The following is a 14,936-nucleotide window of genomic DNA, read 5'->3' on the forward strand; positions in this document are numbered from 1 at the left end:
CACTACATAATTCATAGGTGGTTCTGACAGAAGTTTCACTTTTTTCCTTGCTTTAATATCAGTTAAGAGAACAAAGAAATATTTCTGCTCTATTTTGGAAATAATTTCCAATTTGAATGATCCAAAAACTCTCTCAAAACTTCTAACCAATCTTCCATCTAACACACAAATAAAAAATAATTAAATGGTAAAAATCATGAAATTATACAGCCAGGGTTACAATGCTCTTGGGACTCTAGAAATTCACCAGAGGGGGGGGAAAAAAAAAAACATGAACATAATCATAATTGAAATATTAATATTGGTAGTAAAGCTTGATTTTAGATGGTGATATAAATTCAACTCTTAAAAATTAAACTGAATGAAAAATAAGAAAATGTATGCAATCTTCCTCTATTTACACTATATAGCACCCCTACCAACATCAATTTTGTGTATAATGTATATGTGTAATGTATGTGCAAATATGTAAATACTCAAAATGGGGAAAATGCAACTTATTAAAGCTACAAATTTCTCTACAGATTAGCTTCATGATTAATTAAAATCCAAGTAGTATCACAAAATGACAAACACATCTTTGAACAAAATAGGGAAACTCTATGTCAAAATCTAGTCACAGCAATAAGTCCATAGTAAAGTTTAACCTAGAATACTGGATCTATCCAACTTGCAACAGTTTTTACTTACTTGACTAAATTATGCCTCGAGGCATTTATAATAAATTTTCCCATGGAATCAAATTTGTAAAGCTGTTCTAAAATTAGGGTAGCAGCTTAGCAGAGTGATTAAGAGCATGAATTCTGGAGTCAGACTGAGTTCAAGTCCACACTATACCATCTACTAGCAGCTCTGTGACAATATGTAAAGGACAAACTTAGTGTGCTTCCATTTTTTGTGTGTGTTTTGTTTTTCTATAAAGCACAAATAACAACCCTATCTTCCAGAATAGTTGTAAGAATAAAATAATGTTTATAAAACGTTTAGTACAGTACCCAGTTCATACTCAGTACATTTAAACACTCTACGTATTCATTAAAAGGAACATAAATAGAAAATGTGAATCAATGTACTTCTATGAATTTAGTCAAAGGATTTTTGCTTGAGTTTTTTCTTCTTTATCCCTTTTCTATTTTATCACATTACTCCAATTTTATCATCATGCTGTTCTTGGTAATCTGAAAAATTTCTGAAAAATATTTTCACTACTTCAAATACAAGTCTAGCTATGGTGGAAAATAACAATAAGAGATGTTCTACTGATAACCTAAACAGAACAAATGAAAACAGATACCACTACTTGTCACCTCATAAAACAAAAATCTCCATAGTAAAATAGATTTACCTTTTTGGAAGGATCATAAAACTCCCAAAAGAATAAGCAAACATGGACTGTCTAGCTTTAGCAAGAATCCCAGCCAAATGTTGGAAACTGCTTTATAACAAAGTCAAGCGCTAGATGAAAATGATTTTTCAGCTATCAAAATGGTAATTTACAAATACAATCATTCTCTTCTCCGTCTTATACCCAGCTACCAGCTAACACTGACTAGTTTGCTCACCTGATCTGAGGATCGGCCCACCTGGGTCCTGCCAAGACAGAGACAGCAGTGTATTCCACAGGATTATAGTCTTGCCACTCAACAAACCATCCTACTTTCTCATTTGGAACCTGGCTGCGTTGGACTTTTGAACCAGGATACGGAGATGTTCGAGCCTTGTTGTGCGAATTCTCTTTGGCACCATTAGAACTAGACATGATGTTGGAGTTAAGATGAAACCCACAGGATAAAAATGAGTTTCTGGAAAGAAAAAAAAAAACAATCAAAAAACAAAGAAAAGAAAAGAAAAATGTTTTACATACATACCAAAATAGAAAAAATAAAGAACCTATGGGGCACCTGGGTGGCTCAGTCAGTTAAGCATCCAACTTTGGTTCAGGTCACAATCTCATGGTTCACGGGTCCACACCCATGTTGGATTTTGTGCCTACAGCTCAGAGCCTGGATCCTGCTTCTTATTCTGTGTCTCCCTTGCTCTCTGCCCCTCCCCCACTCATGCTGTGTCTCTCTCAAAAATAAACATTAAAACATTTTTTAAAATTAAAATTAAAAAATAAAGAACCTAATTCAAAGACCAAAACATACTTTTGAACTTCAAAGTATAGAAGCGCAACATCTGAGAAAATTATTTTCAAATATGAAAATTTTTTTAATATTGCTAGATCTTAGTTGAATCTACTCACTGAATTTCTTTTAGCTGAGAAAAAGGAACAGGTTTACTTTTGTTAGCACAAAAGTTGGAGAAGTATGTTGTGAAAATTACATAAAAACAAATGTAAAAAAACTGTAAGTCGATGTGAGGGAATACATTTTTTTTAAATGGTCTACAGTCTAACACACGTGTAAAATGTATGGCAAAGATGGCAAAAAGGACAAGATAATGAAAATATAGGTTGCCAGGTTCTTACATTGTACATGAAGTAATGTAATATTACTTGAAGTCAGACTATAATAAATATACAAATTGTAAACTTCAGAATAAAATTTAAAGTAACATTAGGAGGCACAGAATTGAGGGGCGCCTGAGTGGCTCAGTGGGTTAACCCTCTGACTTCAGCTGAGGTCGTGATCTCATGGTTCACGGGTTCAAGCCCCAGGTCCAGCTCTGGGCTGACAGTGCAGAGCCTGAAGCCTGCTTCAGATTCTGTGTCTCCCTCTCTCTCTGCCCCTCCCCTCCTTGTGCTTGCTCTCTTTCTCAAAAATAAATAAACATTAAAAGAAAAAAAGGCACAGAGCTGAAATAAGTAGAAAATATATACAAAAACAAACTGAACCTCTACCTCACAGCATACACAAAAATGTTTCATGTCTTCTCCTGCCTAAAAACTTAAATGGCTTCTCATTATTCTTAAAATAAAGGCTAAATTCCCTAATGACCCTAAGTGATGACATCTAAAGTGGAAAAAGGATTCTGAGAACATGGTGAACTGATGACAGCTCCCTTCCCCTGCTCTCACTATACTTTGAGACAAATGGTTAAGACAAACAAAATGTGACAGGATGGTGAAATAAGTCAACATCCTGTGCCTCCTGGCACCATACACTGAGAAGTACACAGTGATCATTTTTGAGGTACTCCTCACAAGAATATATGACCAGAATCTAATCATGAAATATAGAACAGATCCAGGTCAAGGGACAACTTGCAGAGTAAATGTCTGTACTCTTTCAACTGGTAACATCATGAAAGACAGAGGAACTCTTCCAAATAGATGCAGACTAAAAACACATGAAAAAGAAAAACTAAATGCAATCAGTGATCTTGGATTGGTTCTTGAACCAAAAAAGAAAAAAAAAAGTGTAGGCAAGTGGTGAAACTTGAAAGGGTTATATGAATAATTTTAAAAGGTGATACCAAACCTTATTTATTTCCAACAAAGAAAAGCTTGAAAGACAATGGCTTCATTGGTGAATTCTATGAACCATTTAAAGAATTAAAACTCGGGGCGTCTGGGTGGCGCAGTCGGTTAAGCGTCCGACTTCAGCCAGGTCACGATCTCGCGGTCTGTGGGTTCGAGCCCCGCATCGGGCTCTGGGCTGATGGCTCAGAGCCTGGAGCCTGTTTCTGATTCTGTGTCTCCCTCTCTCTCTGCCCCTCCCCCACTCATGCTCTGTCTCTCTCTGTCCCAAAAATAAAAACGTTGAAAAAAAAAAATTTAACAAAGAATTAAAACTCAAACTCTTCCAAAAAAGTGAAGAGGAAGGAATACTTCCCAAGTTTTTTCTATGAGGCCAGCATTATTACTGTGACACCAAAGCTAGACAAAGAGACTATCAGAAAACTACAGACCAATATCCTTGATGCATATCAATGCAAAAATCTTCAACAAAATAGTAGCAAACAGAATTCAATAGCACATTCAAAGGATTATACACTATGACTAAGTGGGATTTATTCCTGGAATACAAGCATCTTTAAACATACAAAAACCAATCAATGTAATACACATTAACAGAATGAAGGAAAAAAACACATGATCATCCCAAGTAATGCAGAAAGTCTGTCCTAATTCAACACCCTTTCACAAAAACATTTAACAAACTAGAAGAAAACTACTTCAACATAATAAAGGCCATATATGAAAAGCCCACAACTTTTTGGAGTGATGGTGAAAGACTGAAAGCGTTTTCTCTAAGATCAGGAACAAGGGACCCCAAATAGCCAAAACAATCCTGAAAAAGAAAAAGATGGAGGTGCCATACTTCCTAATTTCAAAACTTACTGCAAAGCTACAGTAATGATAACAGTATCATACAGGCATAAAGACAGACATAGAGACCAGTGGGATAGAACAGAGAACTCACACATAAAACCTCACACATATGGTCAAATGATATCCAACAAGGGCACCAAGACTATTCAACGGGAAAGGACAGTCTTTTCAACAAATGGTGCTGGGAAAATGAGACACGCACCTGCAAATGAAGATTGTCCCTTACTTTATAGCACATGCAAACACTAATTCAAAATGTTCAAAGACCCAAACATAAAACATAAAACTATAAAACTCTTAGAAGCAAACATACAGGGAAACTTTCATGACATTAAAATTGGCAATAATTTCTTGGATATAACCAAAAGCACAGGCAACAAAGAAAAAGATAAATTGGACTACATCAAAATTAAGAACTGCTGTGCACTAATGACTCAATCAACAGAGGGGAAAGGCAAACTATAGACTGTAATGTAGATGACATTCAAAGGATTAATATCTATAATATACAGCATTGTTACAAATTGCAAGAAAAGGCTAAACTGGAATAGAAAACTGGGCAAATTACGGGACTAAACAGTTACAGAAAAGCAGATCCAAGAGCCAAGAAACATTAAAAGATTATTTTTTAAAAAGATGATTTATAATTACTAGCAATGAAAAAATGAAAATTAAAGTAACATTAAATTCTTTTTACCAACTAGACTGACAAACCTTCAAAAAGGTTAACACCACCTCCCAAATATTGCTGGTAGAGATGTGAACTGTTACTGACTTTCTCAGAAGCAATCTGGCAACAATGATTAATATATTTATATCCTTCAACCCAGTAATTTCATTCCTGGTAATCTATCCCACAAACAACAACAACAACGAAACAGTTATATATATAAAAGATGCTTATTTCAGCAGTGTTCAATGGGAAGTAAAAGAAATGCGTAATAATATGGGGATGGTTTAGAAGAGCCACACCATGGATTAAACATTAAGTAGCTATTAAAAATGACATAAAGTAATTTGTCAGTATTTTCACAAGGTATTGTTGAAAAGGAAAAGCAAGACGGAGAATAGTATGTATAATATGATCCCATTTTTAAAAAGCAGTAACAAAAAATAAGTACATATTTAATTAAGAGTATGTACATAATGTTATTAGTTTTCTATTGCTGCATAACAGACTCCCACAAACTCAGCAGCTGAAAACAATGCAAAATTATTATCTTACAGTTCTACAGGTTATAAGTCAGACACAGGTCTCACAATGATGTGGGAAACAAAGGCAGAAAGAAATGGCAGATAAAATTAAATTTCCTGATAACCTGCAGGCTGTCAACAACTACTTCAGGCAGGCAGAGTATAACATTTCTCCAGGAACTCCCTACATCTTAATGTTAAGGCTTTGCTAGAGGGAAAAATAACCTCAGCAGGACAATCTAGGCCTCCAGTATCCTTTGAGTCTTTTTGAGCATTTGAAAATCCCTTTGGGAACTTCCCTTGACTTTACCTCCCCCAATTCCCAAGTATATAATCAGTCTCTCCTCACAATGTTGGGGCAGCTTTTCCCACCCATAGATCCTGTCCCTGTGCTTTAATAAAATCACCTTTTTGTACAGAAGAAGTCTCAAGAATTCTTTCTTGGCCATACGCTCGGAACCCCAACACTTAAAACGGCATCATTTTGGCACCCAATGTTAAATCAACAAGTTGTCAAGGCTGGATTCCTTTCTGGAGGCTCTAGAGAAAAATCCGTTTGCTTGCCCTTCCCAGCTTCCAGAAACCACCCCTATTCTGTGGCTCACAGTTCCCTCCCTCCTCCTTCAAAACACACAACAAATCTTTCTTTGATCCTTTTTCAGTATAGTCCTTCCTGACCACAGCTGGAAACATTTTTCCATTTTTTTTTAACTCATGATCAGATTGTGCCCACATGGAAAAGCCAAGATACCCTTTCCATCTCAAAGTCCTTAACTTTAATCATATGTGTCAAGTCTTCTCTGCTATATAAGACAAAGTATTCACAGGTCTCAGGGATTACAATGTGGACATCTTTAGGAGCCATTATTTTGCCTACTGCAAATGTCTATACTATTTGTTTCACGAGCATGGGAATAATATAAAAGGATCCATATCATCAAGTTCTTAATATGGGTTAGAGAATGTGGTGTGAATGTGGGTAGAAGAAGGAAAGACAAGTAAAGGGGAGGGAGGAAGAAGGGAAGGAGGGAAAAGGTGGAGGGAAGAAAACAGGGGGGTGGCTCTCCCCTTCACCCTTTTTCTGAAAGGGAAGAGGTTTGGAAGAAGGGATAAGAAAGTGTTAAAAAGAAAACTACTGGCCCAAAATGGTGTCACTTAGGCCAAGTCCTCAAACTGAGTCTTAATACCTAATCTAATCGAAGCTTCAACCTCCACCAAAAATGTAGTCTTTACCAGTCTAATCAGCTAATGAGGTAATCTGACACCTGGGCCCTGTCTCCCAAAGGTAGACGAGGTAATCCTCAAAGTAACACCCCCTCCTCTACCCCCAAAGGAAAAGCAACCTAGGCTGGAACAATCCTTTTCTTGTGCTAATAACCTTCTTGCCTCCACTTCCTTTCTATAAAAACCTTCCATTTTAACACCTCCCCACTCCCCTCTACTTGCTAGACCCCATGCTGCGCAATTCACAAATCATTAAGTCTATTAGATCTCTCAATTTACTTACTCAATTTACCTGCTTTTTAACAACAGGAAAAAGAGAGGAGAAAAGGAAGTGAGCAAAAGAAAGAAAGAAAAAGAAAACTACCCAAACATACCAGTAAAAGGAAGTACGAGTGATCACATTTATGCATTTAGGTCAATTTATGTATTTATATTTGCATAGAAAAAAATTATTTAAAAAATTAAATTCTTTTTTTAAAATTTTTTAACATTTATTCATTTTTTGACAGAGAGAGAGTGGGGGAGGGGAAGAGACAGAGGGAGACACAGAATCCGAAGCAAGCTGCAGGCTCTAAACTGACAGCACAGAGCCTGATGCAGGGCTTGAACTCACAAACTGTGAGATCACGACCTGAGCCGAAGTCGAATACTTAACTGACTGAGCCACCCAGGTGCCCCCCCAAAAATTAAATTCTTAACTTGACCTACAAGGACTGCCTATCACCCTCCACCTTGCTCCTTTGTGCTTTTGCCAAATGACCTGTCAGTGCCTAAAAATGCCCACATTCCCTCTCCATACATGGCCTGACTGAAAGGGCGGGCCTCCACCGGCGGACTCCATCTTGTTCTGTGTCCTTCACCTTGACCACACCTCCTCCCCTTGAGTAACCCCCCCTCACCTGCCTAACAGGACTCGGACCCTTCCCCAGGACCCTTCCCCAGCCAATCAGCTGAGGCCATAGCCATTACCTCACCAACTGCCCCCAGGCCCCAATAAAACCTTTGTCCTTTTGAAACTCGCTCTCTCTCCCTGGTATCTCACCGCTGCGTCGGTGCAGGTAGGGGATTGAGCTCGACCTAGCTCGAATAAAGGCTCTTTGCTTTTGCTTCGGACTCGGCTCCCTGGTGGTCTTTGGGGATCACGAATTCTGGGCATAACACTGACCAGCAACAGCTTCCTCCTCTACCTTACTAACCTACATTCTTCCTTCAGTGAACTTCTAAGTTCACTTCCTCAAGCAAGTCTTCCTCGTTAACTACTAGGAGAAATAAGTTCTCCCTGCTACATGCTATCAGAGCTCTATTTTCTTTTTCTTCATTGAATTACGATTGTGATTTTACACTTGTTAGGGTGCCACATGACTGTAAACAAATGGAGAACAAGAAGCACACCTGTTTTAGCTAAACATTACATCCCTTGTTTGGCATAATGCCCCGCCAACCATAGATGCAAGAAGTCCTTCCTCACATGAAAGTAACAGAGGAAGGCCACTTAAGTAGAGAACAAACAAATTTTCACTGTAGTGAAAAAGAGTTTGAATATGTAGCTTCACCTTTTAAAATGAAATTTTAAATTATGAAAATAAATGTCAACATTATAGTTCAATAAGTTATAACCAAATCTATACACTAAGCCTTAGAACAAAAAAGTCAAAAAAAAATTTAAGAAACTTATGTAACTGCATAATATAGCAACCTTTGCTTTTACCTTCACAGTCAAATCATAAGGGATAATTTTGGCAAAAATATTAAAAGCCTTCATCAAAATTTCCCCAAGACCTCCTTTAATCAATCTTTTGATACACCATTCTTGTTTGAAACACTATCCTTTCACTGACTTTGTCAACTTTTTTTAAGTTTATTTGTTGAGAGAGAGAGAGAGAGAGAGAGAAGACGGAACAGAGAGAAAGAGAATCTCAAGCAGGCTCCGCACAGGCAGCACAGAGCCCAATGTGGGGCTCAAATTCATAAACCGTGATATCATGACCTAAGCCGAAACCAAGAGTCAGATGTTTAAAGGACTGAGTCACCCAGGCGCCCAGACTCTGTCAACCTTTTTTAACAAGAGCGGTATGTGTTTTATTTTCCATTTACCTGTCTGTGTAAACTGAAGAAGTAGCCAAGGGGGTCCTACTTGCCCTTTTTTAAATAGACTTTTTTAGAATAGTTTTAGGTTCACAGCAAAATTGAGCCCAAAGTACACCTAAATATCCTCAGCCCCACCCCCTATACGTACCCCCCACCCACACACAGCCTCCCCCACTACCAACATGCCCCACTGAAGAGTAGATTTGTTTCAATCAATTCACCTACAATGACACATTATCACCCAAAGTCCACAGTTTACACTAGGTTTCATTCTCTCAGTACATTTACTAGTTTGAACAATGTATAATGACATGAATCCACCATTATAGTGTAATAGTTTCACTGTGCTAAAAATCCTGAGCTCTGCCAGTTCACCCCTACCTGTCCAACCCCTGGCAGCCAAGGATATTTTTACTGTCTCCAGTGGTTTGCCTTTTCCAAGACCTTATGTAGTTGTAATCACACAGTATGTAGCCCTTTCACATTGGTTTCTTCCACTTAGCAATGTACATCTAAGGTTTCTCCACATCTTTTCATGGCTTAAGAGCTCATTTCTTTTCAGAGCTGAGTAATATCCTATTGTCTGTGTATACCAGTTTATTTATCCACACACCTACTGAAAAACATCTTGGTTGTTTCCAAGTTTCAGCAATTATGAAGCAGCTGTAAACCTAAGTATGCAAGTTTTTGTGTGGATCTAAATTTTTCAACACATTTGAATAAATCCAAAGAGGGCAACTGCTGGATCATATGCTAAGAGTATATTTAGTTTTTTTAAGAAACTATCAAGCTTTTCTTCTTCCTAAACGGTTTCTTTCATATTGTTTGTCTACAGCTTTATATGTAATTCAACTGTTCCGTTTATCCCACTTAAAAACTTTGAAACAATTGCTATTTCATCTTACGCTCACCTTGCATCTGTGAAGTACTGTCAAACAGCCAACAATCAGGGAAAACTTAAACAGTAAAAGTCTATTCATGAGTGTGAGGTGGGAGAATACTTGACATGTGACTAATTTTATTAAAAGTGGTAGAATCATGGGGCCCCTGGGTGGCTCAATTGGTTAGGCATCCGACTTCAGCTCAGGTCCTGATCTCACAGTCCGTGAGTTCAAGCCCCACGTTGGGCTCCATGCTGACAGCTCAGAGCCTGGAGCCTGCTTCGGATTCTGTGTCTCCCTCTCTCTCTGCCCCTCCCCTGCTCATGCTCTGTCTCTTTCTGTCTCAAAAATAAATAAAACATTTAAAAAGAAAATTAAAAAAACAAAAGTGGTAGAATCATTATTTTCAGATTATGATGACCTGTACATGCCTAAGTTGCCACAGCGTTGGAAATCCAAACAATGAACTCTCAAAATAAGATCTTCCTCACCCACCCTAAACTCATACTCAATAAAAGGGAACAGATATGGAACACATGTATTTACCAAAAGTGGCAAACAGATTTCAGGTATGTGTGTTTTAAAAAGCAAAATTTTATATGGGGTGCTTGGGTGGCACAGTCAGTTGAGCTTCAGACTCTTGACTTTGGCTCAGGTCATGATCTCAGGGATCTATGCTGAGGGTAGCCTGCTTAGGATTCTCTCTCCCTCTCTCTCTGCTCCTCCCCTGTGCACACACATGCTCTCTCTCTCTCTCTCAGTCCCAAAATAAATAAACTTTTAAAAAAAAGGCAAAATTTTACATATGGATCCCTAGTATCTAATGAATTGTTATAAAATTAGTTACTTTTCATGGTTCAGGGGTAAAGTAAGAGTACTGATGAGATGCTGAACAGGAAACACTGATTTTGTTCCAGTCTATGCCAACCAAGTACCAAATTTCTTTCCCAAGTATGAGACTCTCTGTTCAGCAAGCACAAATCTGCTACCCACTCTGACAAGAGAAACTTACATGCCTAATTGTTTACTTTTCCAAAACAAATTTAATTTTAAAAACTTGTAAAAAACAGTAAAAATTCAGACTCTATCTTACCACATTGAGAAGTGCTAAGCTGCTACTATATCCACAGTTTAAACATGATACAACAAAAGGAAACAGAACAAGAATAAATGTAATATATAAATATACAGCCTAGGTTCTTTTATTATACAAATGAATTGGTGCAAGAAATACACCTGACCAAGCACGTGAGAATTCAGTAGCTTATAAAGTTCATTTCACAAAGCAAAAAAAAGTTCCCAAAATGGTCAAACTTGAAGAAATACAACATCGATATGGTGCTTTGAAATAAAGCAAATTTACAATAATACTAATAGCCATGATAGTAACTAAATGTATATAGTGCATGCTATGTGCAAGTTACTGTTCTTGTGCTATAATATATACTCATTTGTCCTCACAACTCTAAGGTTAGATACTATTAACCTTATTCTAGAAATAAGACCCCTAAGGCCCAGAAAGACTACATAAATTTACCAAGCTCACACAACTGATAGCAGAATCAGGATCCAATCCCAAACAAGTTGGTCTCGAATTCCAGGCTCCTAAGATTAGGCTACAGTATCCTGACTTCATTTTTAGCTTACACATTTGGAAGTCTTCACAGGAATAAAATACACACTGTTCTCCACATGTCACTGATAGCTGCTGTTGGAAAATTTGAAAGCACTCCCTACATCTTTATGTTCTATCACTTTTTTCTAGAAAATAGACATTTGTAACCGTTGAGGAAAATCATAAAAATCAACTGCAAAATTCTGACTTTCTGGATTTGCCCAAATTAAGAGTGGTAAAATTCTCAATGATAAATGTCTTACATCTCTTCCAGAATGCCCTGCAATATAAGATACCAACACTGAACACGTACTTGTTGGCTTCACTTTTGGCTTTTTCTTGAAAGTCAGTAATTAGTCACTAGTTTTAGATATAGCCCAGTTCACCTAGGGTTCCCAGCATTATAAAAATGCAAAATAATTGCCAAGCAATTTTACATTGTTCTAGCAGCATCTATCAAAAACAGTATTCATCACTTCCAAAGAATATAGTTTGGGGGCACTTGGGTGGCTTGGTGAGTGGAGTGTCTGACTCTTGATTTCAGCTCAGGTCATGCTCTCACAGTTCATGGGATTGAGCCCCACATGGGGCTTGATGATGATAGAATGGAGCATGCCTGGGATTCCCCCCCTCTCTCTGTCTCTCAAAAGTAAATAATAGTCTTATAAAAAATTTACAGTTTGATTTTTTTGTCTTTAAGTAGAATATTTTGTCATTTTTTTAAATTTTATGTTTTTTAATAGGAGTTTGGTTGACCCATGTTACATTATAAAAAGCATAGATGTTTATTCCTTCCCTCCCCAAAACTTACTGAAAAGTGATAAAGATGTATAAAAGGCAACAAAACCCACAGTAGGACAGAGAATAGGATACCACCAGTGAATAAGAAATTGTTCAGGAAGATAGATAGTAAATGGACTCATACTGACCAAAAACCAAAGTAAAACAAATTATATTTGAAAATATGAACAAGAGGGTGAATGAGAGATGCCATTCCTACAAAAGGAGGGCTGAGAGGTTTTAGACTTGAAATAAGTGGGCCCAAATGTCATGGGCAGCGGGACAGTAACATGGAAATCAGTCCTCCTTCCCCAAATAACAAGTTAGCAACAGTCACGTTTGCCCCTGGGATAAAGCCAAAAGTTAAAATGAAAGATTAGGACCTCTACTGTGAATATTGGTGTTAGAGAATATAGCACCAATTTAGGCTTAATAGGGCTACAGTTCACACTAGGAAATAAAGTTAAGGCAGCTATGCTCAGCAGAGAATTTGGTAGTGTGGAAGAAACGGGAAAGAGGAGGATTCCCAGCCTGTCCACCTGTTACCTGCTCACACACCTTCAACTGAAACCTTCCAGTCTACGTGCCCTGGCACATGACACCAATATTCTATCAATCATCCCGTTTAGAGAAAATAATATCTATTACCTACATGAATCAAAATATAAGTGAAAAACCGGTGTCCACCAGATATTTGAGAAAAAACAGAAAAGTACTGAAAATTAACAGAACCATGACCTATAACAGATAATTCAAGAAACAGAAGATACTTTTTTTTATTTTGATGACTGTTTTTATAGATTCAAGAACTTTTATATCCATAAAATAAGAAAAGGCTGCTATTAAAAAGAGCAATTACAGGAAAAAAAAGGTTGTCAAAATTTACAATTCAATAGAAGAAATGACTAACAATGCACAGGACTTAAATCTGAATTAGTAATCTGGAAGATAAATTTGAGTAAAATCGCTAAGAACATCGTACAAAAAGATGAATGTAAAATGAGAGAAAAAGAGAAGAGATTCAATCCAGAAGGTCCAACAACTATCACAGGAGTTCCAGAGAAAAAGGGACAAGACAAAAATGGGGCGGGGAGAGAATATAAGAGAATTTCTTTGTGCCAAAAGGAAACATGACATGCCAAACAGGAATTTTTTTTTAAAACCACTCCTTTTTTTAATGAGGGACAGCCTCATAAAACTCGTTCATTACTATGTGCCTAATACAATACCTAGGACACCGTGTTTACTGAAGAATGAATTAAGAGAAGAAAAAAAAAAAACAGAAAAAACGTACGAGGCATAGTGAGATACAAAAAACCCTAAATTTATCGAGTTGGCAAAACAAGAAAAAGAGGTAAAGATATCTACATTTGAAATAAGGTGGAAGGGAGGAATGACAACTTATACTTTTCATTTTACACCATTTCTACTGTTCACTTCTTTAAGCTTTATGCATGTATTAATTTTAGTAATATTTTAAGTACTAATCCGAAAAAAAGTGACACGGGACACCACCACATCCAAACTCTCGGAGAACAATAACGTTGGTGGCTTAGGCAGGATGGCAAGTTTCAATATCAGACACCAAGAAATATCACTACCACTAGTTTTCCTCAAAAGGCAGATAAAACATTTTGGAGCCTTTTTGAAAACGTAAATACAACTATAAAAACCCTGGACGCAAGTAAAGCCTATGGAATCCGCAGCACTGGACGCTGGTTCCCACCCATACGCAAGGGCTCAGGAGAAGCCAGCAGCACTAGGAGGGGGAATACCTGCACGCCGGAATGCTGCAACAGCCCGAGGACTTGACAGTCACAGAGGCCAAGGCCACAGAGAGAGACACCGTGGCTAAAGTCTTTCCCAGAATGCGTTCGGCCATCAGCGCCCCGCGGGCGGCTTCGCGGAGCGAGGTCACGCTTAGGTAGGGCCACAACCTCCGTCCGCTCCACAGCCCCTAGTATTAGCGGGCACTAGGACCGGGCCGCTCTCCCGTTCCAGGAAAGGACTATTTACGTTCTTCTCAAAAATACACAAAACCAGGATCCCTCCCCAAATAATCCCCCACTTTCAACAGTGAGACGCAGGCAACCAAACCAGCAGAGCGCTTCGTCACTCCCAGCGCCTGCCGCTGCGTAGCAGCGACGCGGACCCCAGTGGCATCCCAAGTGCGTAACAGCACTTTACGACCCCACCGTAAAGCAACTACAGTGCCGACCTCGCAGCGCTCGCGATCTTTGACGTCTCAGTGTGCGCAGGCGTACCTGGGGCTGGGCGGAGGGAAAATGTACCCGGAAAACTCAAGAAAAAGGAGAAAACAAAAGAAGATGGGGAGCTGGAACGGGGGCGGGAGAGGAATGCAGAAAGTAAAAAAAGGGATTGAACGTTGTTTACCTGTTTTTTTTTTTTTAATCGGCTGGAAGGAGTTACAAGCAGCTCTTGTAGTGAACCATCGGGGATCTAGTATCTGAATAATAAGTGGTTGCCCGAAAAGGAGGTAGTTAAGAGATTCGCACTCCACCTAAGGCTTTCTCTTCCTTTTTCACCAAGTTGTTGACTGCAAATGCTGTTTGACAAGGCTTTGCCCGGATGTGACCTTAGCAAACCTGTGGAAGAGTAAACCAGCTGTGAGCCAAGAACGCAGCTTGGAGCAGGAATACAAGGCAACACCCCGCACAAACAAGGGGCAACAATTAAACTGCCAGGCTGAAAATTGGTGATTCAGATTGTCTAAAACAGTTTGTAATCTGGCTTTCATCTTTTATATTCATTATTTTATTAATGTGGCAAATAGTCAACTTTTAAGTACATAACATACAATCTCAATGGTGTGGTATAGACACACATTGTAAAGTTTTGTCTGAAAAACCAGATTAAT

At 38.3% G+C, this 14,936-nt stretch overlaps 1 protein-coding gene across 7 annotated transcripts in view; it reads right to left on the reverse strand.

Moving 5' to 3' along the window:
* NUDT9 (nudix hydrolase 9) overlaps positions 1-14,243 on the reverse strand; it is a 101,472-nt gene extending 87,229 nt beyond the window's left edge. For 4 of the 7 annotated variants that reach the window (XM_019829262.3, XM_011281779.3, XR_006596962.1 and 1 more), the window contains exons 1-2: positions 13,834-14,243; positions 1,563-1,802 (exon numbers count right to left, since the gene is read on the reverse strand). In XM_019829262.3, coding sequence (XP_019684821.1) covers positions 1,563-1,802; positions 13,834-13,940 — 347 coding nt within the window. In that variant the 5' untranslated portion in view covers positions 13,941-14,243. Of the gene's footprint in view, positions 1-1,562; positions 1,803-3,422; positions 3,459-7,493; positions 7,557-13,833 lie in introns of those variants that run through there. The other 3 variants (XM_011281777.4, XM_023252949.2, XM_019829261.3) reach the window with 3 other exon arrangements.
* Between the last annotated feature and the right edge of the window lie 693 nt (positions 14,244-14,936).

Source organism: Felis catus, chromosome B1, assembly GCF_018350175.1.
Source record: "Felis catus isolate Fca126 chromosome B1, F.catus_Fca126_mat1.0, whole genome shotgun sequence".
Taxonomy (NCBI): domain Eukaryota; kingdom Metazoa; phylum Chordata; class Mammalia; order Carnivora; family Felidae; genus Felis; species Felis catus.